General features: G+C 36.4%; 1 protein-coding gene across 1 annotated transcript in view; it reads left to right on the top strand.

Moving 5' to 3' along the window:
* The window catches only part of LOC150105449 (disintegrin and metalloproteinase domain-containing protein 11-like), a 602,139-nt gene that overhangs the window by 310,104 nt on the left and 268,207 nt on the right, over nt 1-23,828 (top strand). The window contains exon 18 of the mRNA XM_090393967.1: nt 13,830-13,910. Coding sequence (XP_090250093.1) covers nt 13,830-13,910 — 81 coding nt within the window. The remainder of the gene's footprint in view (nt 1-13,829; nt 13,911-23,828) is intronic.

Here is a 23,828-nt window from a genome sequence, read left to right as displayed (position 1 = left end):
AGGTCAGTCCCCTTCTTACATAAAAAATACTCAACATTTCATTAATAAAATTAAAAACATTACACTCAACGACCAAGATTTATTAGTCAGCTTTGACATAACTTCCCTTTTCACCAATGTCCCAATCAATGACACTGTCTTGCTCCTACAGAACATATTTCCACAAGACATCATGGCCCTCTTTGCCGACGTACTCTGCTCCGGATATTTCGTGTGGCAAAACAATTTTTACCTTAAAAAGAGGGTACAGCCATGGGCTCACCACTCCCCCCCCCCAATAGCTAACTTTTATATGGAAGACTTTGAGCAACGTGCTCTAGAGACAGCATGTCTAAAGCCCAAAATTTGGCTCAGATATGTCGACGATATTTTCGCCATTTGGCCCCACGGCCACGAAGCTCTAAATGCATTCCTTAGCCACCTAAACAAACAACACAAACGTATCTAATTCACCATTGAAATGAAAAAAAAACAACTCTCTTCCTTTCCTAGACACACTTGTCACACGTCTTCCTTCTGGCTGTATCTCCTTCTCAGTCTACTGCAAACCTACACACACAGGCCAATACATACACAAAAATTCTTACCACCACCCAACACAAAAACTAGGTGTCATAACCACCCTTAAACACAGAGCTCAAACTATTTGTTCAAATGAACAAGCTCTTAAACATGAATATGAGATCATCAAACATACCTTTTTAAAAAAATGGATACAGTATAAAAATCATTCACAAGATCCTCCACAGAGATACCACTAATAACAAAAAAGATTTCAAGAATGCTATTGTCATTCCTTATGTTAGAGGCATTTCTGAAAAAATAGACAGAACACTATGCAAATATAACATTAAAACCACCTTTAAACCCCCAAACAAGTTAAGACACCTACTCAGTTCTTCTAAAGATCCTCTTCCACACCTAGCCCACCCAGGGGTATACAAAATACAATGCACATGTAACATACCATACATAGGGGAAACAGGGCGAACTATCCCAATCAGACAAGACGAACACAAACTACAAATTAATACCTCCATTTTGGGAAAACCGGCCTTTCTGACCACGCACTCCAAACATACCACAGAATTGATTGGAAAAATACCAAGTTCCTACACCACACCAAAACCTGGTTTGAGAGAAAATTTAAAGAGTCATGTGAAATGCTCAAACACAATCCAAATCTCAACAAAAATGATGGCCTAACCATTTCAAGAATGTGGAGGACCCATCTACAACCTGTATAACAACCTAAACTAGCCATAGAAAAATCCCACTACAAGAAGACAACCTGGTGAAGTGTTTGTAACATTCAACAGAAAGAAATCATATTATAAAAATCAGATCTGGACAATTCCAGAAGAATATTAATACATGAGGACTTCAGCAGTTTATTGTAGTTGTATTTATTTATTTATTTATTTTTTTTTTTATTTTCTTTTATTTATTTTTATTATTATTTATTTATTTTTTTTTTAATCACTAGAGGTCAGGCTAGAGAAAAGGATTAATTAACTATGTAGATTTAGTTTACCAGTATACAGGGCTAGAGCATGTAGCTTGATTCCTTATACACTTGTATCCTTCCGATGATGCCCTCGATACAGGGGTCGAAACGTCAAGTTTTATTTTATTACTAATTAATAAAATAATCTGTTCAGCACGTGTGTTTTTGTGTCCCTAAATCTACAACGATGAATGGACCTCTAGATTAATCTGATAAAATACCCACACTCACTTAAACATTCTTATCATATCACCTCTTTTCCTCTTATCCACCAAATTCTGCAATCCTTTCTTCAAATCCTCTCCATATCCAGCATTCCAGAGCTCTGATATTGTCTTAGTCAGTCATCTCTGGAACTTCTCCAGTGTGATCACATCACACTGAAAACTAGACAACCAAACTGAGCACAATAGTCAAAATTTCATCTGACCAGTAATTCATACAGTTACACAACAATTTTCTTATCCCTACATGTTAGAGTACTTCTTATCATAGCAGCACTATAATGTGCAGTCCTTGCAACACTTACAATATGCCCCTCTAAACTTCAGTCTGCTTAAACTATCACTCCCAAATCTTGAATCTCATCCACTTCCTGTAGTACAGTACTGTCAGTATAGTACAAAGCCTGATATTTCTATACTGCAAAATACAACACCTTGCACTTATTAATATTAAAACTACAGTGCTTCCCTTCTCCAAGTCAAAATTCTATTCCAATCGTCCTTAAGGGAATTAACATCAGCAGGACCACTTAAAATTCTCCCCAACATTGCATCATCAGCAACCAACTGAAGATTCCCAGTCAGTCCACATGATATATAATTTACAAACAAGTTAAACAGCAAGGGCCCAAGAAAAGAACCCTGTGGCATGCCACTGATTCACCTCCTTTTTTCAGATACTGAATCATTATACACAACTTGCTGGTATTGTTCAGAGCCAATCACTAGTCCATCTAAACAATATAATATCCATTCCCATTCTCTGCAGTTTGTACATCAACTTATCATCATTATTATGTGACACCTCCAAGTAGTCCAAGGACTCATCACAGGAGGACATTCCTCCACTCCACACTACACACATCTGACCATCTCCCCTGCTACTTAATTCACGAACTGCATGCAACTACCATCAGTGCCATCTACTGCCCATCAACACCACCAACAAAATTTTTGTCTATGAATTGCTTGTGTTTTGATGGTCGATTTACCTGTATGCGAAATGAAAAACCTGAGTTTCGAGGAGAAATTCCATAATAAAGATTCTGCCCATCACGACGATGAGAATCAAACTCTGGCATTTTCCAACCTGAGCGTACAATGTACCATCATTCTTTTAGTTGTGCTACGAACGCAGTGTCATCATTATTATCGTTATTGTATGAGCACTTCCATGGAGTCGGAAATCTTGTTGCAGGAGACTTGAACTATTCACACAATTTATCATGCCTCTCCTTGAACAAATGAATAGATAAAGCACTCACAATTGGCTCTGGCAGCCCATTCCACTCATTCACAACTCTCCAATAAAAATCTAGTCCTCATGAGTCTACTGACTCCATGGAGATACCCGTAATAATAATAATAATAATAATAATAATAATATCCCTACTATCCACACTTTTATTCAATTTCAAGGGTTTACCCCTCCCCCCCCAGCCAAGTGCTGAAACATTTCTCCTGCATCAATCCTATAAAACCCTTTAAGCAACTTAAATGTTTCTATCATATCCCCTCTTTTTCTCTTATCAACTAACTTCTGCAATCCATACATCCTCAAGCTCTCTTCATATGGAACATTCCACAGACCACTCACCATCTTGGTCCTTCGCCTCTGAATCATCTCCAAGAAACCAGACTTGAGCACAGCAATCTGGATGTGGAGGTATCAAGGCCTTATAAAGAGGAATAACATCTTCCTTATCTCTACTTTTTAATGTGTTCTTCAATAGCCACATAATCTTCTTGGCTACCTTAGCAATTTTAGCAATATGTCCTCTAAACTTTAACTCTCTGTCTACCATGACCCATAAATCTCTAGCTTCATCTATTTCCTGGAGTAGAGTGCCATCAATTTGGTATACTGCATGTAATCTATTTATCCCAAAATGCATAGCTTTATATTTCTTGACATTAAACTGGCACCCATTATTTTTTGCCCATACCGACAGCCTATTTCAATTGTTGTGCAAGCTCTCCACATCACCTTGATTAACTATTATCTTATCTAATTTTGCATCATCAGCAAACAACTGAATATTTCCTTTCAGGTTATTTCTGATATAATTTATGTACAAATTGAACAGCAGTGGTCCCAACACTGAACTTTGCAGTACACCACTAGTCTCCTATTTTCACATTGATTCTGCCCTTCCACACATATATATATATATATTAATGTTCATTATTTACTCGATAGAACTGTATATAAAAAAGAAAATTAAATCACTCTATACCGAGAATGACAAGTTTAATGTTAAGATACAACTAGTTTCGTTGAATATATCAACTTCTTCAGGTATCACTAGCAAAGAATTAAATAAAAAATAACAGAGATATGATAAAATACATTAACAGATCTAGAAATAAAACACACAAGTACATTTACATTTAAAAGAGAGGAATGCGTGCTTGAGTTCCAACTGACGTAGACTACATGCAAGAGCTGGCGTGAGTGCGCCAGTATTGGATAGTGGCAACGTGTGCATCAGAGATATTATAGCTAAGGCTATTGTTAATATGAGATGAATCGAGCGATATTTCTCTAGATTCAATTATTTTTCATTCAAGTTCATCATAGCACACATGGATATTAGAAGTTAGTGGCCAGTCTACGAGGTGTTAGCGACCTTCATCCGAGTTGATAGAGAAGAGAACATGGCTAGAGAGAGCCATCTCTAGCCACGTTATATGAAACATCTCCCTACTCAGTATCCAGGAGTCTACAAGATTCTGTGTGATTGTGGCAGACCATACTACGGCCAGACAGCTAAATCCATCCTTTTTATGCATAGAAGAACATAAAAGAGACATTTCCTACAACAGAACCAGAGCCAACACGCTCTCTAGCCACGTTCTCTTCTCTATCAACTCGGATGAAGGCTGCCAACACCTCGTGGACTGGCCACTAACTTCTAATATCCATGTGTGCTATGATGAACTTGAAAGAAAAATAATTGAATCTAGAGAAATATCGCTTGATTCATCTCATGTTAACAATAGCCTTAGCTATAATATGTCTGATGCACACGTTGCCACTATCCAATACTGGCGCACTCACACCAGCTCTCGCACGTAGTCTACGTCAGTTGGAACTCAAGCACACATTCCTCTCTTTTAAATGTAAATGTACTTGTGTGTTTTATTTCTAGATCTGTTAATGTATTTTATCATGTCTCTGTTATTTTTTATTTAATTCTTTGCCAGTGATACCTGAAGAAGTTGATATGTTCAATGAGACTAGTTGTATCTTAACATTAAACTTGTCATTCTCGGTATAGAGTCATTTAATTTCCTTTTATATATATTATGTATATATATATTATGTATATATATATATATATATATATATATATATATATATATATATATATATATATGAAAAAGCTTTAATGACTGATACCGAGAGATAAAAAGATGACATGATATATTTGAAAAGATACTACTAGTTTCGTTGAATTGATCAACATCTTCAGGTATCACAATCAAAGAAGTATATAAAGAATTACAGAGACTTAAAATTGTAATAACAGAACAAGTACAAAAAGACAGTAGCGTGTTTGAAAACAAAATGTGAGCTTGAGTTCCAAACAAATGTATACTATGCGCTGACGCGAGTGCACCAGTACTGAACAGAGGCAACGTGTGCATCAGAGAGATTAAAACTCAGGCTGTTGTTGATATGAGAGGAATCTAGAGTAATTTCCCTAGATTCGACAATCTTTCTCTCGAGTTCATCATAGCACACATGGATGTTAGAAGTTTGAGTCCACTTTTCAACTAACTCAGACAAGGGCCGCCAACACATTGTGAACTGGACTCAAACTTCTAACATCCATGTGTGCTATGATGAACCCGAGAGAAAGATTGTCGAATCTAGGGAAATTTCTCTAGATTCCTCTCATATCAACAACAGTCTGAGTTTTAATCTCTCTGATGCACACGTTGCCTCTGTTCAGTACTGGCGCACTCGCGACAGCGCGTAGTATACGTTTGTTTGGAACTCAAGCTCACATTTTGTTTTCAAACATGCTACTGTCTTTTTGAACTTGTTCTGTTATTACAATTTTAAGTCTCTGTAATTCTTTATATACTTCTTTGATTGTGATACCTGAAGATGTTGATCAATTCAACGAAACTAGTAAACTAGTATCTTTTCAATTATATCATGTCATCTTTTTATCTCTTGGTATCAGTCATTAAAGCTTTTAGATAATATTCCAACCGAGTAAAAATGAGTTCTGAAAAAAAAAAAAAAAAAAAAAAAAATATATATATATATATATATATATATATATACACCACTTTTTGATATCTCTCCAGCAGTCACTTTCTTATCCACTTAACCAGTCTCATATCCATCCCCATTTGTTCTAATTTGCATAACTGAGTTCCATGTGGTACACTATTATGGTACTCAAATGCCTTTGCAAAATCAACATGTAGCCATTTTCTTTATCCAACTCAGCTGTTACCCTGTTATAAAAAGACAGTATACTAAGGTATCACAGACTCTTCACAAACCAATGTTGACCTTCATACAGTATCATATTTTTATCCACCATTCTTGAATTCTCTTCCAGTGCTTTTACCACTATGCCTCAGATACTGATTGGTCTGTAATTTGCTACTGCAGTCTTAGAGCCTCCCTTATGCAAGGGAATTATTTTGCCCTGTTTCCACTTCATTGGAATTCTACCAGAGCCGAGACTTAAATTAAGCAGACTAGTCAGAGGTATTGCCAGTTCTCTTTCAGATTCTTGCAAAACCTGAGCTGATATCCCATCTAATTATACAGATGCATTTACATTGAGATTCTACAATATATCCTAAGAACCTCCAATTCATCTACCTCTGTTTCTGCATTAGTGTCTGTCACATATTTTAAAGCAGTAACCTCACTAGGATGATATATTATTGCAAAGTGCTCATTTAGTAACTCCACTATTTTATCTGCTTCTGTCACCTCGTGACAATCATCACTCAGTAATGAAAGAATTCTTTGGGATTTCCTTTGTGGCTTTATTCTTCTCATAATCTGATTTTGCTTTCCTTGCCATGCTGGTCACCTTTCTTTTCTGAACCTTGTACTGTTCGTGAGTTTGTTAGTCACCTTTCTCCTTATATACTCTCTGCAGCAATTTCTTCTTCACAGCTCTTGCTTAATGATATATAACGCCTACCTGATTAACTCTACTTACCTTTGGTACACAGTTTAATAACCTTCCTCTGGATTACCCTTAACTATCTCTCATGCATTGCTAACATCCTTACTCTGAATTAAGTGGTAATCTATCAAATGTATTTGTAAAGTCCAAGAATATTATTATTATTATTTTTATTATTATTATTAGGTGATACCTCCAGGGAGTCCAAGGACTCATCAAGGGAGGGCACCTACTCTACAACTCTGTCTCCATCACTCAATCTACCAACTGCAACTACACCAATGCCATCTACTGCCCACCACCACAGACAATCGCAAACATCCATACGTCTAATCCAATCAACACCGGATACTCTTCAGATTCGTTCATTCCAAATTCTCATAATACTACCTCCCTTCTATATATTGTATCACGTCATTTACACCAGTATGATATATACTTATGAAATTTTCATTCAATAATTTCATTATATCCAATGCTACAATCACTCTGCTGCCATGACTATGCACTAATGTCAAACTGCCACAATTATTCTTCCTCTTGCTTGCCATATAATGGAAGAATTTTCTTGAATTAACCTTGGCCTGATCAGCCAATCTCCTTTCATACTGCACCTTTTCTTTCTTTACCATGCTCATCCTCTTCTAAGCCTGACTTCCATGCTCTTCGTGGAACTGATCACCACCAGCTATCTTGCACCTGCTCTATAGCATTTTCTTTTCCAACACAGCTTACTTGATTTCACTGTTTATCCATTTCTCTGCTACTCTATTTATTTGCTTAACCTCGGTATGCAGTTATACATTGCTTGTGTCAGATACTGCCTTTTGAGTGTTCATACAAAACATCTTTTCAGCACAGCTCATCTACCCAGTGTATTGATGCTAGTTAATTACAGATTCCAATAATTATCCTCCTTGTAATTCTACATATATCTGTTTTTGGCACTAATCTTTTCTTGTTATACCACTTCCCAAACAAGTACTTCATGATCACTCTCAAATGGCAGCAATCCAAAGCACTAAAGCCGCTAGTTGCTTCAGTCACATGCTGCTTAATACGTTCATTGCCACTCACGCGATATCGCATGATGCGAGTTCTCACCAAGTGGCCGATCACGCGTTATCGCGTGGACGTCGCTATCAAGTAAAAAAAAAATTGGCCACCACACGAAATTCCAATTTTCAGCTTGGCAATGAACGTGTTAAGATATTTATCCCTCAGAAATTCAATAAATTCACTCTCCTTGTTCCCATACACTACGCCTCTTTCAATTCTGTATTCCTGTAATTAAAGTCTACCATCAGGGTCACCTTCTTTTTACATAGCCATCCAATTTGCGTAAACATTTCACAATCAGTATTCTCTACATTCCCTGGCCTATAGCAGCAACCTATCAGATATACTAGCCTGTTAACTTCAACCGCACACCAGACAGATTCAAAATCTACACATGTACTATCAACTTCCACACTTTGTGGACACAGTTCCTGTGTAATCATTAACAGCACTCACCTCTTCTTTTTACCTTCCTATTCTTCTGAAAATTGTATATTCTTCCATTTCTATTCCTGACATCACATCATCTTCAAACAACAAAGTTTTACTTATGCCAATTAGCTTTGGGCATATTGACTCAAATAGTGCAAGAAAAACAGCTCTCTTATTTCGAATATTGTTACATTTGTATACAAACATAACAATCCTTGTCTTTGAGGCCATTCTGCCAGCACCAACATTCTCTACTCTAGCTGCTATGCCACACCTCTGACTCTTCAGTCTGACCACTCCTGTTTCCCCCCTCATTCTGACTCTGATTGTCAGTCATACTTGTTTTCATCCTCACCTTTATACATTCCATTACCTTGTGCTGCCACAGCCATGTTTTCAATCTTGTATCCATCTTCCTCCTGTCATACAACCCATTTAGCTGTGCTATCCTGCTTCACAAGTACCCTGTGATTGTTAGCTACATTATCTTCTTGATTTTATGCCCTCTCAGCAAACAATAGCCTTTCTGAATACCCAACACTAAACCTATTCAAATGCAATCTGTCAACTTTAAACCATTCCAACTTACCTTCAAATGCACTCCACAGATTCACAAACTGTGATCCCCCCTTTACCTCATACAACTCAGCTGTCTTGGTATTCATGATCTCTGTGCTCCTCCTCAACTCACTATTGTCATATCTGGTCAACACACTAACAACTTTCCAACAACAACAACCCTGTTATTATCCTTTATTTCCCTCACCAACTTTCACAAGTCTCTTTCAACATTCCTTTTTTCACTGAATCATTTGTGCCCACAACTACTATTACTTCTAATGCCCACTCTTTCCTTCTCTGCAGAACATCAGCTATTTGTTTCATTGTTCCATTAGGAAAGCATGTTTTGTTTATTTCATTAGTCATCCCACCTCTATTGATCAAGTTTCCATACAGTGATATATGCTAATCCTTTGATTTTTTTTTCATAATACTAACTTCTTCCTTGTCTTTCTATTTCACATCAGCCAATCTCTTCTTTAGGTGTTTAATGTCATCTTCCAGATGCTTCATTTCATTTTCACCAACTCTTGCCTAAGCTCGTCTACTATGGTCTCAACCCTAGGCTCCCACTTCTAAATGCTCTAACCTATAAAAAGTTCACATACTTTAATGCTTTCCTTCTTTTTGTTCACTCTAACAGTCCACAAATCTTTCATTTTTTGGTTCATATATGAAGCAATTTTTGAAATGCATCCACTGGGAAAAATCCAGGGCAGAATTCAATCTTCATGCCAAAGTTTTCCATACTGCTGATGTGCACTTCTATTATGCTACATTTTATACTTTCTGAATTGTGTGTTAAGTTTTCACTGAACAGCCAGTGAAAACTTAACCTAATGTGTATGTGGAGGGGGGGGGGCTACTTCATTTATATGTATTTATCTCTCACAAGACAAAATTGGCTGTGCAGTATTTTGTTTAAGTTGGGCTGATTTTGGAGAACTTCATGTGCTTCTTTGAAGAGATGTTTATATGTGGATAAACCACAATAGCCCGTATATGGATGAACAACAATAGAGTAAGAACATATTTCAAATCACAGACAGGACATAGCATGCTAATTGAAACTTTTCCTGCTTATGTAGGATCAAACAGATGTTATGACCTTGCAAGAGGACTTGAATAGATTGAATGAATGGGCAGGTAAGTGGAATTATCAGTTCAGTGTTGCAAAGTGTAAGGTTTTGAAATTTGGTAAGCAGCAATGGGATACAAACTATACACATGGTGGGAAAACTTTAAAGGAAATAAAGGATGAGAGGAGTGGTGGTGGTGGACAAGGACCTGAAATTCGCAGGTCACATTGCACAAGTTGTAGAGACGTCACATTCGATAATGGTAATGATATGGAAGACCCTGACATGCAAAAACAGAAAGGTTATGATGCCATTGTATAAGGCCTTGATCAGGCCTCATATGGATTATTGTTCACAGATTTGGTTGCTGGGTTTTCATGGTCACGAGGATATGTTGGAAAGGGTCCATATAAGATTCACAAAGGTGGTCAGTGGTCTTTGGAATGTGGAGTACAAGGACAGATTGAGAGAATGTAAATTGCAAAGCCTCGTGACTAGGAGGAAGAGGGAATGGAAATGGTTGAGACATATAAACTAGTCAGGGGGTTGTTATCAGGTTGACATGGAAGAGATTTTTCAGAGAATGAGAGAGGTGGGGTAAACAGGAGGCCATCATTGGAAACTATATAAAGAGGATGTGAGCAGAGGAGTGAGGAGAAGGTTCTTTCCATGGAGAGTGGTTGGTGAGCGGAATGCATTGCTGAGTGTGTTGTGGATTTATACACATTGAATCAGTTTAAGGCACGGTTGGATGAGCATTGTGTGCAATAGTGTTCACCTCCCATGATGAGTCTCTGAATGCATGTAGGTTGGATGATAATGATTTGTTCCATTTTGTTTTGCTGATAATTCACAGCTCTGCTGAACTGGTTTTCTCTAAATGTGGTATTTCAAATCAATACAAGATTTGTTGAGCTATCTCAATTTTAGTTTTCATTCTGATCATTCAGCAGGGAACTGGCAAAATGTTTAAAAATTATATGAAGCAATGAATCCACTCAGTTCAGTTTTGGGTTCATTCACTGTCTTTCTTGGCAAGATGATTCTACTCTGTCTGTAATGAATTTGCGATATAGAATTTCTACTAGAATTTGTCCATTGCCTTGATTTTAGTTTCATATGGGTAACTTTTAGAGTCATAATTAGCAAAATAAAATTATTTGTCTACAGGACAAAATCCAAAAATTGTTTTATGGTAAATTGTTGTACAATGAATGTAACACTATACAAGAAGACTGTTTTACAAATTCACATTTTTATGATTGTCTCCAGTTATTTCCTTGTTATAATTTAAATAGCCAAGGCAAAAGATGGGGAAAATGAAATTTTAAGAACTTGCATGAAATGAATGGACTTTATTTATTCTGAATAACTCATTCCTGCTTCCTTTTGTATAGCCAGATCCGAAAATACCATGAATATTTATCATATAATACTGTAATATATGATTATAACAATACAGCATTTCAGAATGTCTGTCTGTCTGATTAAGAACTCTTAAACAATTCTGGGTTCAAAACAATTTATTGAAGACTGTTATTTATTTATTTGTAATTCCAATATTGTTATTCTTCTTGGCTTTGTGGAATTTAATGATATATAATATTTAGGAATACAATTTAAATTTGCATTTTATTTCAATCATTTTGATAGTAAAATTAGGCAGTATAAAATTATATCTATGTTACACTTGCAAAGAAATGACTATAGATTCATTTGTTGAATTATTATTATTAGTAGTAGTATTTTCTTGACCCCATGGAATCACAAGCTTCATCGCAGAAAGTTAACTAGTGAACTCATAATCTGTCATACCGTTTCTTCAAATCATCCACATTTGCATGTTCACCACCCTCTTAGGCAATGCATTTCATGCAAAACACACTTCTTACCCTTTGTCACTCTCCACTCTACAAGAATTACATTATGAAATGTATCATGTAGTAAATTTCTACAATCATTCCTTTACTTATACACAATATGGTGCCATTTGTGTGTGTGTGGGGGGGGGGGGGCTGACCTAACTTTGGTATTCCTTCTTACTTCTGTTGTGGTGAATTAAGTCTTGAGGCAAAATTTACCACCAATTAAAACATTGCAAATCAACTGTAATACATTTTAATATGTATGAATCTTAAAGAAATGGTATTTCCATATTTATTTTGATACATTTTGCTGGGTTGTAAAAGTTTTTCCTGCTTGGTTACAAAGTAAATTCAACTAGCAAGAAATCATATTCTTGTTTACCCAAGCATATGCAAATATAGTTTGTGCATATGCTTGGGTAAACTAAGCTACCTGTATATAGATGGTGTTGACTTCTGATACTGAAGAATTTGATGTGAAGACAGCCTATGTATAGTAGCCTAGTTGTGAAGAATCTTCACGTGCAGATTATGTATGCTTGAGTAAAGGATTAAAACAAGAATACAGTTTCTTGTCCAGTCTAATTTATGTTGTTTTATTTTTATAGTTTTGTAACTAATTACTACTCCAACAGTACCTGCTGATTTATTGAACTCTTACTACGAACTGAAAGCAGTTAATGAAAATATTTTGAATCAACAGAAAACAGAGTATAGACTTTAAGAAATAATTTCAGATTCTAAGTAAAGTGAAAATTAATTATAGACTTATGGCTAGGCTTCCTTTGGAGATTTTATTACCTTATATTAACATTTGGTTCTCTTGGATTTGGTTTTTTCATGTACAGTTGTCAAGTCTGACAGTTTTATATTCTTTTCTTTTTCTTTTAATTAATTACAATACCTTTCTGTCAATTATGAATAATCAAAAAGATTAAATGTTTAGAAGTATTTTATTTAACTGATGTTAAATTGACTTGTTTCGCTATCTTTTTTCTTTCTTTTTTTTTTTGGCTGATAGCATCTCAGGAAAAATATAACACACACACAAAGAATTTAACAAAAAATTTGAATTATTAATAATAATAAATATTATTAAATATTTATTATTATTACTATTATTATTACCCCAAGACCTCATGGGAGGTCTTCAGGTAATAATCTCATCTGGGAGGTCTTTTTATCACACACAGCTCATCACACCGTGTCTTAAACACACTCAAACTCCTTGCAGACACTACACTCTCAGGCAAGGCATTCCAATCATTCACAACTCAGCATGAAAAAAACCTGCCTTTCACTCCCCCTACTCACACCCTCTTATACAGTTTCCAGGGATGGAGATGCTGTCTTATGTTTTATGGAGATGCTGTCAGCCATACATAAAGACAGTGAAACATGTTGATTTACTATTCACTTAAATAAAATAGTTATGTGAGTATAGCATGTTTAATTATTCATCATTTTTATACTCTTATTAATTTTCAACTTTACTAAAAACTCGGAGTTCCATGTTGTTTTATTTCTTAAAATCTGTTCATAATATATTTACTAAAATTTATCATGTGGGTTTTAATTGGCTTCAAAATTTTCCTCTATGTTCTGTAAAAATGTTGTCTACCTTCTCCAACAGAGCTTATGAAGCAGGTTAAAGAATACTAAAATTAGATAATTTTTTTCTTTTCTTAGTCTTAATTTCTTTTTTTTTTTTAATTTTTTGAAAGCGATTCCAAAGTAGCTTCCTAGATCTGAGTCGATTGATATATACTATTAATCGACATAACAATGCTTGAACTACTAGTTAGTAGTTCAAGCATTTCACAAAAAAGAATAGGTTCTCATTTCCCACCTTCCACATTTATATTGTATTAGACACATGTTTTTGTAGTCTGTGTTATATTCATGTGAATATTACATCAGATTTTCTCCCATAGCTACGTCCTGCAGGCCACCTTTGTCGATCTGCTGTTACTGAATGTGATATTCCTGAATACTGTGATGGAAAAGGTGGACAAGTAAGTGATAACCATAAGTTCATTGTTTATATTTATATTTCTAGTTTGTCACGTTTTCCCATTGTGTTTATATTTCTAGTTCTTCACTTCTGATTAATCACATCCTTGCTGATGTTTCATATTAGTAATTTCTTATTTTGTTTCTTTTTGTGTTTTAATGTCATTGATTATTCAGCTCTCCATCAGATCCCCCCCCCCACACACACACACATTTACCTGCTCAAATGGCTATAACAGAAGAAAATATAGTATAATAATTCTTTTGACTGGGAAGGGAAATGTCTGAAGATAAATGGAAGATATTTAAGCCATTTACACTTCGCACATGACATAGTTATCTTTACTTCAATTGCACATGAATTACTGACTCGTATCCATGAACTCCAAATTATTAGCAAAACAGCTGGCTTAAAGATAAACCTAAAGAAGACCCAAGTTATGTTCACTACCTATGTCCAACCAGAAATAATAAAAATCAGTAATGAGGAAATTAAACAAGTAGATCATCACATATACTTAGGACAACAGATATGAATGGAACAAAATATCATGGATGAAATCAAAAGGTGCACAATGCTGGGGTGGAAAGCATTTGGAAAATTACATTCAATATTCAAAAGCCAACTACCATTATGCCTGAAGAGAAAAGTTTTTAACAAGTGTATTCTTCCAACTAACATATGGCTGTGAAACATGGACACTGAATGCAAAGGAAATTCAAAAATTAAGAACAACATAATTTATTATTATTATTATTATTACATCACATCTCCAGGGAGTCCAAAGACTCATTTAGGGAGGGCATCTACTCTACAACTCCTTGTCTCACTACTCCACCAACCTTCATCATGTAACACCAACTCCATCTACCACCGACTATCACCACTAATACTTACACAGACATCCATGCCCACGGCGGTATTCGAACCCGCAGCCTTTTTGGTGGAGAGCAGATACACTAACCACTCGATCAACCACGCTGGCATTTAGTGTGGAAAGAAGTATGCTTGGTATCACAAGATTGGATCACAAAAGGAATATATGGATAAGAAATCAAACCAAAGTCTCTGACATCATAGGAAGAGTGAAACATCTGAAGTTGCAATGTGCTGGGCATATTGAGGGAGGGCATCTACTCTACAACTCCTTGTCTCACTACTCCACCAACCTTCATCATGTAACACCAACTCCATCTACCACCGACTACCACCACTAATACTTATGCAGACATCCATGCCCACGGCGGTATTCGAACCCGCAGCCTTTTTGGTGGAGAGTAGATACACTAACCACTCGGTCAACCACGCTGGCATTTAGTGTGGAAAGAAGTATGCTTGGTATCACAAGATTGGATCACAAAAGGAATATATGGATAAGAAATCAAACCAAAGTCTCTGACATCATAGGAAGAGTGAAACATCTGAAGTTGCAATGTGCTGGGCATATTGCTTGAAGACAAGATCAACAATGGACAAAAGAAGTACTGGATTGGATTCCACAAGAGGAAAAACGACCATGATGCCAACCTAAATCACGGTGGATTGATGATATCATCAGATATGCAGGAGTTACATGGAAAAGGAGAAGCATGGACATACAGTTTTGAAATAATCTTGGAAAAGTCTTCATCCAGCAGTGGATCGACAATGACTGATAATGATGATGAATTCTTTTGAGATTTTTCAGTGCAAGTGTGTAAGGGGGGGAGGGGAGGCATACTTAGATGAACTGTTGCACATTATTATTATTATTAACAATTGAATGATGGAACAGCATAGAGGACACATCTGTTTCTAATATTGCAGTTATTTAGGACATCAGAAACTGTTTTGTGTCTTATTTTATATTATCACTTCAGTTAACATAGATAAGGCATGTACATACAGTCTGTCTGATCAAAATTCATTACTTTTTTTTTACATAACAAGGATAAACAGCATTTACACTTTTAGAAACAAAAATCAGACTTTTGTTGTGTGCTCTCATGCTACTTACATCCTCTGCACCGAGTTGCTATGTTATTGAACTGTGCAGATTGAGATTGTGACTCTTCACTCTCTCTCTCTCTCTCTCTCTACACACACACACACACACACACACACACACACACACATATGAATGAATGAGAGAGAGTGAAAGATGGCTATCAGATGACATTATTATTATTACATGACTTTTGCTTTTGCTCTTAGAGAATACAGAGACAAATGTAAGAAAGCGAAGGATTTTGGCAAGAACATAGAAAATAAATATCAAGAAGTGGTAAGATATTCTGGAGGTTGTTGAAGAAGCTTAGAAATGGAGGAAAGAGTGCTGTAAAAGAAGTTAGAGATGATAAAGGTGACATGAAAACAGGAAAAAAAGATACCTTGAAGTATGGAGTAATTACTTCGAAAAATTGCTAAATGCAACAAGCAGTGATAGCACAGTGGTAAAAAAAAACACTCAACAGGCATACAGTTAGGAATACATATCCATACTTGAAGTAGAAAAAGCCATCAAAGGCTTGAAATGTGGAAAGGCAGCAGGAGTAGATGATATTCGACCAGAAATGCTGAAGTATGGTGGTAAAAAGTCTTACAGTGGCTGCATTGCATAGTTCAGAAAGCCTGGACAGCGGGACGAATTCCCGATGATTGGAGTAGAACTCTAATAGTGCCCCTATATAAAAAGGGAAATAAAACTGAATGTGAGAATTACAGAGGTATTTCCCTGCTGAGTGTTTCTGGCAAGATCTATGCAAGTATACTTGAGAAACGGTTGAGAAGAATTGTGGAAGAAAAGCTTGGTGAAGAACAAGCTGGATTCAGGCCAAACAGAGGCTGTCAGGATCAGATCTTCACTTTACGACAAATAGTCAAGAAAGCATGGGAATATAACAAAGATCTGTATTTAAGTTTTGTTGATCTGGAAAAGGCATATGACAAGGTGGCAAGAGAGAAGCTATTCAATACGCTACAGTTATATGGTGTCAGTGGGGCACTATATCAAGCAGTACTTAGTCTGTATTTGAGTTGTAAGTTGGCAGCTAGAATTGAAGGATGTACAGGAAGATGGTTTAATGTTAAATCTGGTGTGAGACAAGGATGTACATTATCCCCTCTGTTATTCATTATCTATATGGATCACATTATGAAGGAAAGTGGTATTAAACATGATATCAGAATTGGAGATGTTAATGTCAGCTCTTTGCTGACATTAACATATACGGAGGATGTTATACTTCTGAATAAATCCGCTACAAGTTTGCAAGATTCCCTGACTAAATTGAATAACTGTTGTAATAGATATGGTATTGAAGGTCAGCATTAAAAAGACAAAGACAATGAAAATAGGTAGAATTGTTGAAAATGTCAACTCTGTTGTGAACGGGGAACCTGTGGAACAAGTAAAACATTTCAGCTACTTAGGCACGATTTTTAGTGAAGATGGTAAATTAAATATGGAAATAGACAACAGAATCAACAAAGCTGGTATGGTAGGAAGTCAATTGAATAAATTCATATAGAATAAGAGAGAAATTAGTCGGAACACTAAATTAACTGTATACAAGACAGTGTTCAAACCAGTTTTAACTTATGGATCTGAGAGCTGGGTCAGAAGTAAAACACTTGACCAAAGACTAGAGACCGCAGATATGAGAGTCCTCAGAAAGATTAGAGGCATGAACAGATGGCATCAATGGCAATATCATATTAAAAACGAGGATATTAGGAAAGAACTTGACATTGTCAGCGTCCAGGAATGCGTTAGCAGAGCTAATCTCAGGTGGTATGGTCACTTAAACAGAATGGGCGAGGAAAAATTAGCAAAACAAGTGTTCTCTGCCAGGTTGGCAGGAAAACGACCCAGAGGATGACCAAGGTATAGATGGATTGATACAGTACAATGTGCCTTAGACGATAGAAATATAAGATCTGATAATGATAATATTGGAGTCTTGACAAGTAATAGACTGATTTGGAGGAAAATTGTAGATAGGAAGTTAGTAATTATGTAATTTTTTTCATGTAGTACTATCATATCCTGTACACCCCTTGAGGGTACATGTCAGGAATTTGATGATGATGATGATTATTACATGACACCTCCAGGTAGTCCAAAGACTCATCGAGGGAGGGTACCTACTCTACAGCTCTGTCTTCACCACTCAATTCACCAACTACAACAAACTGCAACTACCTTCATCTATGACGATGGCATCTACTGCCGACCACCACCACTAGTATTTTCACAATCTCAAACATCCATGCTCATGGCGGGATTCAAACCCGCAGCCTTTTGGCTGGAGAGCAGATACGCAGACCACTCGGTCAACCAGGCCAGCATTATGTGTGTTCTGAACGCTTAAAAGCGAAATTCCTCTATGGTTTTTACATTTACGGTTGTCTCCTTTCTTAAATATAGGGATTATTATTGCTACTTCCCAGTATTTGGGAATAATTTTCTTTTTCCACATTGAATAGGTGTAAAAGAAATTTTATGACTTTTGTTTCTAAATTCTTTACCATTTCTGGTGTTATTTGTTCATGGCCTGATGATTTGCCCAGTTTTATTTTGCAATTTACGTTCTCTCAGTCTGTCCTCATACTCCACTTTACAAAGTCCTCTGACAACCTTTGCGAGTCTTCTCTGGACCGTTTCCAACATATCCTTATCACCATGAAAACCCAGCGACCAGATCTGTGCAGAATAATCTATATGAAGCCTGATCAAGACCTTATACAATGGCATCATAACCTCTTTCTTTCTGCATGTCAGGGTCCTCAGCATCATTGCCATCATCTGATGTGTTGTCTTCACATGTGCAGTGTATCCCCTGAATTTCATTCCTTGTCCACCACCACTCCCAGATCTCTAATTTCCTCTACATCCTTTAAAGTTTCTCCACCAAGTGTATACAGTCATCCCTCAACTCATGTCGGGGTTCTGTTCCATCCGGCAGGATATAAGTCGGTCGGACATAAGTTGATACATTAAATGAACAGTCATAGGGGTTAATGACTTAACCATAATAAGCATACTGTCATTTTAATTTTTAAACCTTATAAAACTGTACTGTGTGTTTCTGCCACTATAAAGCAGGAGAATAATCACCCAAATCTTCTTCCACAATCACATATTCATTATCTTCCCTATTGGAAAGACCAGGCTGTTGTCCTTCTGGTGTAACCTTTGTTTTTTTGATGAAAATGTCCAATGTGCTTTGCTTATTCCTCTTCTTTTCATCATAAATTTCTTTATAGCAAGCAAACATATGATGTACTTTCCTTTTTACTAATAAGTAATGTTCAACTTTGGGGTTCATGTCTTCAGCCAATTTGAGAACATCGCTAACTGCAGAGAACATTTCTTCAAGACCCTTCACTGTGAATTGTTTAACTACCTCATCTTTCTCTTTACCCTCTTCCTTTTCTTGTTCTTCCCTTCTGCAACCCATTGTTCCATTTCAACCAATTCTTCATTGGTCAACTCTTCAGTGGCAATTTCTATGAGTTGAATTATGTCATCATCATCATTCACTTCGATATTCAGGTTGTTTGCTAGGCTCACTTTTTCTGCACTCAATTTACAAAGTTCTTCTTCTTTTTTTTTTTTTTTTTCGAAACTTCCAAAAATCATGCACAAACCTTTGTAATGTGTTTATCCATGTGCCACTCATATATTGAGAGGCCACTTTGTCTCAAGCCACATCATTATTTTTAATATCATAATAAATATTGAATGCTTTCCAGAATTGCATGGGAGCATGATCATTTTCTTCATTGGCAAAAATGGCTTCTGAAAAGTTCTCCGTAAATAAGCCTTAAGTACTTGCAGTGCTTAAGGCATTGATCCAACCGATGGATCAGGGAAGGTGAGGGAGAAACATGACCTTTGATCTTGGGGTGAAGATCACTAATGTAAGGTGGATGACCTGGAGCATTATCTAGAATTAATAAAATTTTAAATTCTACATTTTCATTCACACAATAGTTTTCCATTTCACTCACATAACAGTTTATTAAGGCATCCTCTAACAATTTTTGAATCATCCACGACTTATTGCTCTGATAATGAACTGGAAGAATATGCTTCCTAATGTTTTGGAAGGCTCGTGGATTCTCACTGTGCCATATCATAAATGGTTTGCTTATATCCAGCTACATTACCCCCCTAACAGAATTGTGGATGAATGTCTGCTCGGGCATTTTTTTCTAAAACTAGGAGGCAAATAATTTTCCTCTGTAATAATTTTATACAGTTTCTCCACAAACTCCTTAATAGCATTCCCATTGGCACTTGCAGATTCACCATACATTTTCATTATGCAGCACAAAATGCTGCTTGAATCTCATGAACCAACCAAAGAAGCGGCCGAATCCTCTGATGAAATGAATTCATAGTCGTAACGGGGTCCTGCCTCCTCCTTCAACATGTTGAAGAGATTTAGTGCCTTAGTGGTCTTGGTTATTTTGCTAAGGGATATGCGCTTTTGGCTCAGGTCCTCTATCCATGATGCAAGTAGCTTTTCCATATCACCAATAGGACCTTGTCATTGCTTTGTCACTATCGTCAATTTAATGGAAGGAGATCCTTTCACTGCCTCTATGATTTTATCTTTATTTTTCAAAATGGTCGTCACTGTAGAATGAGACCATCCTAAGTCATATGCAATCACATTGAGAGACTTACCAGATTCATGTTGCTTTATAACTTGCAACTTCATTTCAAGCAATCTTGAAACGAAGAGAATTGCTTGACTCTTTTTCTGTAATTCTTCACTAGGTTCTTTGATTGGGCATTTAGGGGCCATGTTGCACAAAATATTTAACGATAAATACACAAATAACCTATTTCTCAAACCCCAAATCAACAGAGGAAGTGCTGAAGACACATGCTGATTGCCTACTGCTGAGGGAGGTTGTTGCTGAATGCGCTGTTGCCACTGCACATAATGCATTGTTGCTAAATAGAAACCTTTTTACTTTATGCTCGCTTGAGTCTTATTTGAAAGTATATAGTCAAAAATGTTATTTATTTCCTTATGGGATCACGGGTGTATCTTCGAGTAGACATGAGTCGAGGGATGACCATATACTTTGCATCTCACCGTTGCTTACCAAATTTCAAAACCTTACACTTCGCAACATTCAACTGACAGTTCTACTTACCTGCTCATTCAGGTAATCTATTCAAGTCCTGCAAGACCCTAACATATGCTTGACTCTGAATTCCTCTCCCTATGCATCATCTGAAAATATCTGCATATCACTAATTAAACCCATCTCAATATCATTAATATACAAATTGAACAACAATGGTCCCAAAACTCACCTGTGCAGTACACCGCTAGTGACCTCCCTCTTATAGGATACTGCATTCCCATATATAACTTTCTGATACCTATCTGACAACCAGTCACTGATACAACTCAGAAGACTGTTATCCAATCCTATCATTTTCAGTTTATTTACCAGCTTGTAATATGGCTGTCTGTCAAAAGTTCTTGTTAAATGCAAGTACACCACTGTGTATGCATCTTCTCTGTGTAAGGTGATTGTCACCTTGTTATATTATAGTACACAAATAAGTTAGTATAACATGATCTTCCCCCTAATAAATCCATGCTGATAACCACAAAAAATACTGCTGTTTTCAATCCATTTCTGTATCCTACTTCTCACCAATCTCTCTGGTACCTTTACCACGACTCCAAATATTCAGATTGGCCTATAATTTTAACCCACAGCCTTATTGTCACCTTTATGCAGTGGAACAACTTTATCAGTTTTCTACTCCCTTGGAACCTGTGCTGTTGTGGTTAAACTCTTAATAACTATTATTAAACAAGCATGCCAGTGTTACTGCCAATTCCCTGGAACATACCCTTAAGATGCGTGGTGATATCTCATCAAGTTCTATCATCTTATTTACATCAAGGTTATTTATTTCCTCAAATACTTCCTGCTGACTCACAATTAAGTCATCCTCGCCTATATCCTCTACACTTAAGTTCCTCATGATTCCTTCCTGATCAGGATGAAATACCTTATAAATTGATCAATGAATACCTCAACAATAGCTTCTGCACCAGTTACCATTCTGTCACTTTTATCCATTAACATCATCTGACAATGATCATTTTTCCTTCTACTTGCCACATACCTAAAAATTTCTGTAGGGGTTTTTCTTCAGGTGAAGGAAGAGTGATCATGATAAGATGATGTTAATGGATGAAAGTGGTATAAAAACCCCTATTCATTCTCCTGGCTTGTTCTTTATACTCTTCATGTAACTGATTATTACCATTATTCATATTTACTTCCTGCAAAGTACCTTCTTCCAGATATCATGCTTAAGCTTCTTCACATTCATCTATTTTACACACCTAACTTATTCAGCCTTTTTGGCCTTCAGAATACATTCACATATTGATGCTGTTATGTGTTTCTTTGTTAGTTCCCATGCAACATTTATTTCCTTACTGCTTAACTCCTCCTTCCATGTTATAGTTCCAAGCTGTGTCCTAAGCTTGTCATAATCACCTGCCTTATAATTCCACATATCTCCTTTCCTCACAGAAGTCTGCATATGACTAGCCACAAACCAAGTGATCACATCATGAACACAACCAGAGGAAAGTATGAAAACCCCCTCTCACAATTGATCCTCTGATGAAATGATCAGATCTAGAATTCTAGATCTTAACATGCCTCCTTCACATGCTGCCTGAGATGGTTATCTCTCAAGAACTCAAGAAATTCATTTTCGTTATTCCCAAATGCTATCTCTTCATTCAAATCTATACCGCCATAATTAAAATCACCCATAATAATTACTCTTCCTTTGTTCACTAATCCAAGATGTTTATACATTTCTTCATTACCATCCTCCACATTTCCCAGCCTATAGCAACATCCAACTAAATATGTCTTCCTGTCAACCTCCACGTTACACCACACTGTCTCATAACTATTGCCACTATTTCCCTCTTTCATGCCTACCTTATGTAGACATAATTTCCCTACTATTAGCAACACCCCCCCCCCCTTTCTTGTTCTTTCTGTTCTCACAAAAAATACTATATCCTTCCATTTCTATTCTTATTAGAATATCATCTTAACTCAACCATATTTCACTTATTCAATTTATTTTGGGACGAATAAACTCAATGAAACCATTTCATCTTCCTTATTTCTGATACTTCTGGCATTTGTAAACAAACACAGCAGTTCATTTTTAGATCTATAACCAGTCTTATCCAAGCCACTGGTTGGTTGTGATTTTCCCACCATATCCTGCTCTTGCCCAATCACGTTTATCACCACTTACCACATATATCACTCTCAACTTCCCCACCACATCACAATATACTCCATATTCATACACACATTCACTGCTACTTGCAACATCCACTCTGCTTTCATTTTCACATCTATCAATAACTCTTTCATATCTTCTCTCATCGCATATTTCTCTTCTTTCAAATCATTTGTTCCTGCTATAACAGTCATCTCTTTCACTTCTCCCATCTACAAGCTTCACTTTATCTTCTCACATGCAGAACATGCTTTCCTTACTTTCTTTCTCATTAAGCATACCCCCTTGTCATTAAATCTCTATAAAATGGCTTCTTATTTCCAGTTTCTCACACTTTCATACTTTCCCTATCCGCTTTTCCTTTATTCTCTCACTTGCTGTACCACATGACAATTGTTTCTCCAGTCATTCTAGCTCCCATTTCATTCTGTATAGGACACCACGTAAGCATGCTATTTCATCCTTAATTTCACCCCATCATCTACATTATTTTCAGTCACTTATTTCATGCTCTTATTCAGCACACTATCATTCACCTGAACATTTTTGCTATCTTTCCTTACATCGTTAATATTTGTCACTTCATTTTTCCACTTTCTGCATGACTCACATTTC

This window comes from Typopeltis vanoorti, chromosome 6, assembly GCF_054136105.1.
Source record: "Typopeltis vanoorti isolate ZY-2024b chromosome 6, IOZ_Tvanoo_1.0, whole genome shotgun sequence".
In the NCBI taxonomy this organism is placed as follows: domain Eukaryota; kingdom Metazoa; phylum Arthropoda; class Arachnida; order Uropygi; family Thelyphonidae; genus Typopeltis; species Typopeltis vanoorti.
The sequence above is the reverse complement of the archived record's forward strand: the minus strand, read 5'-3'. Positions and strand labels throughout refer to the sequence as shown.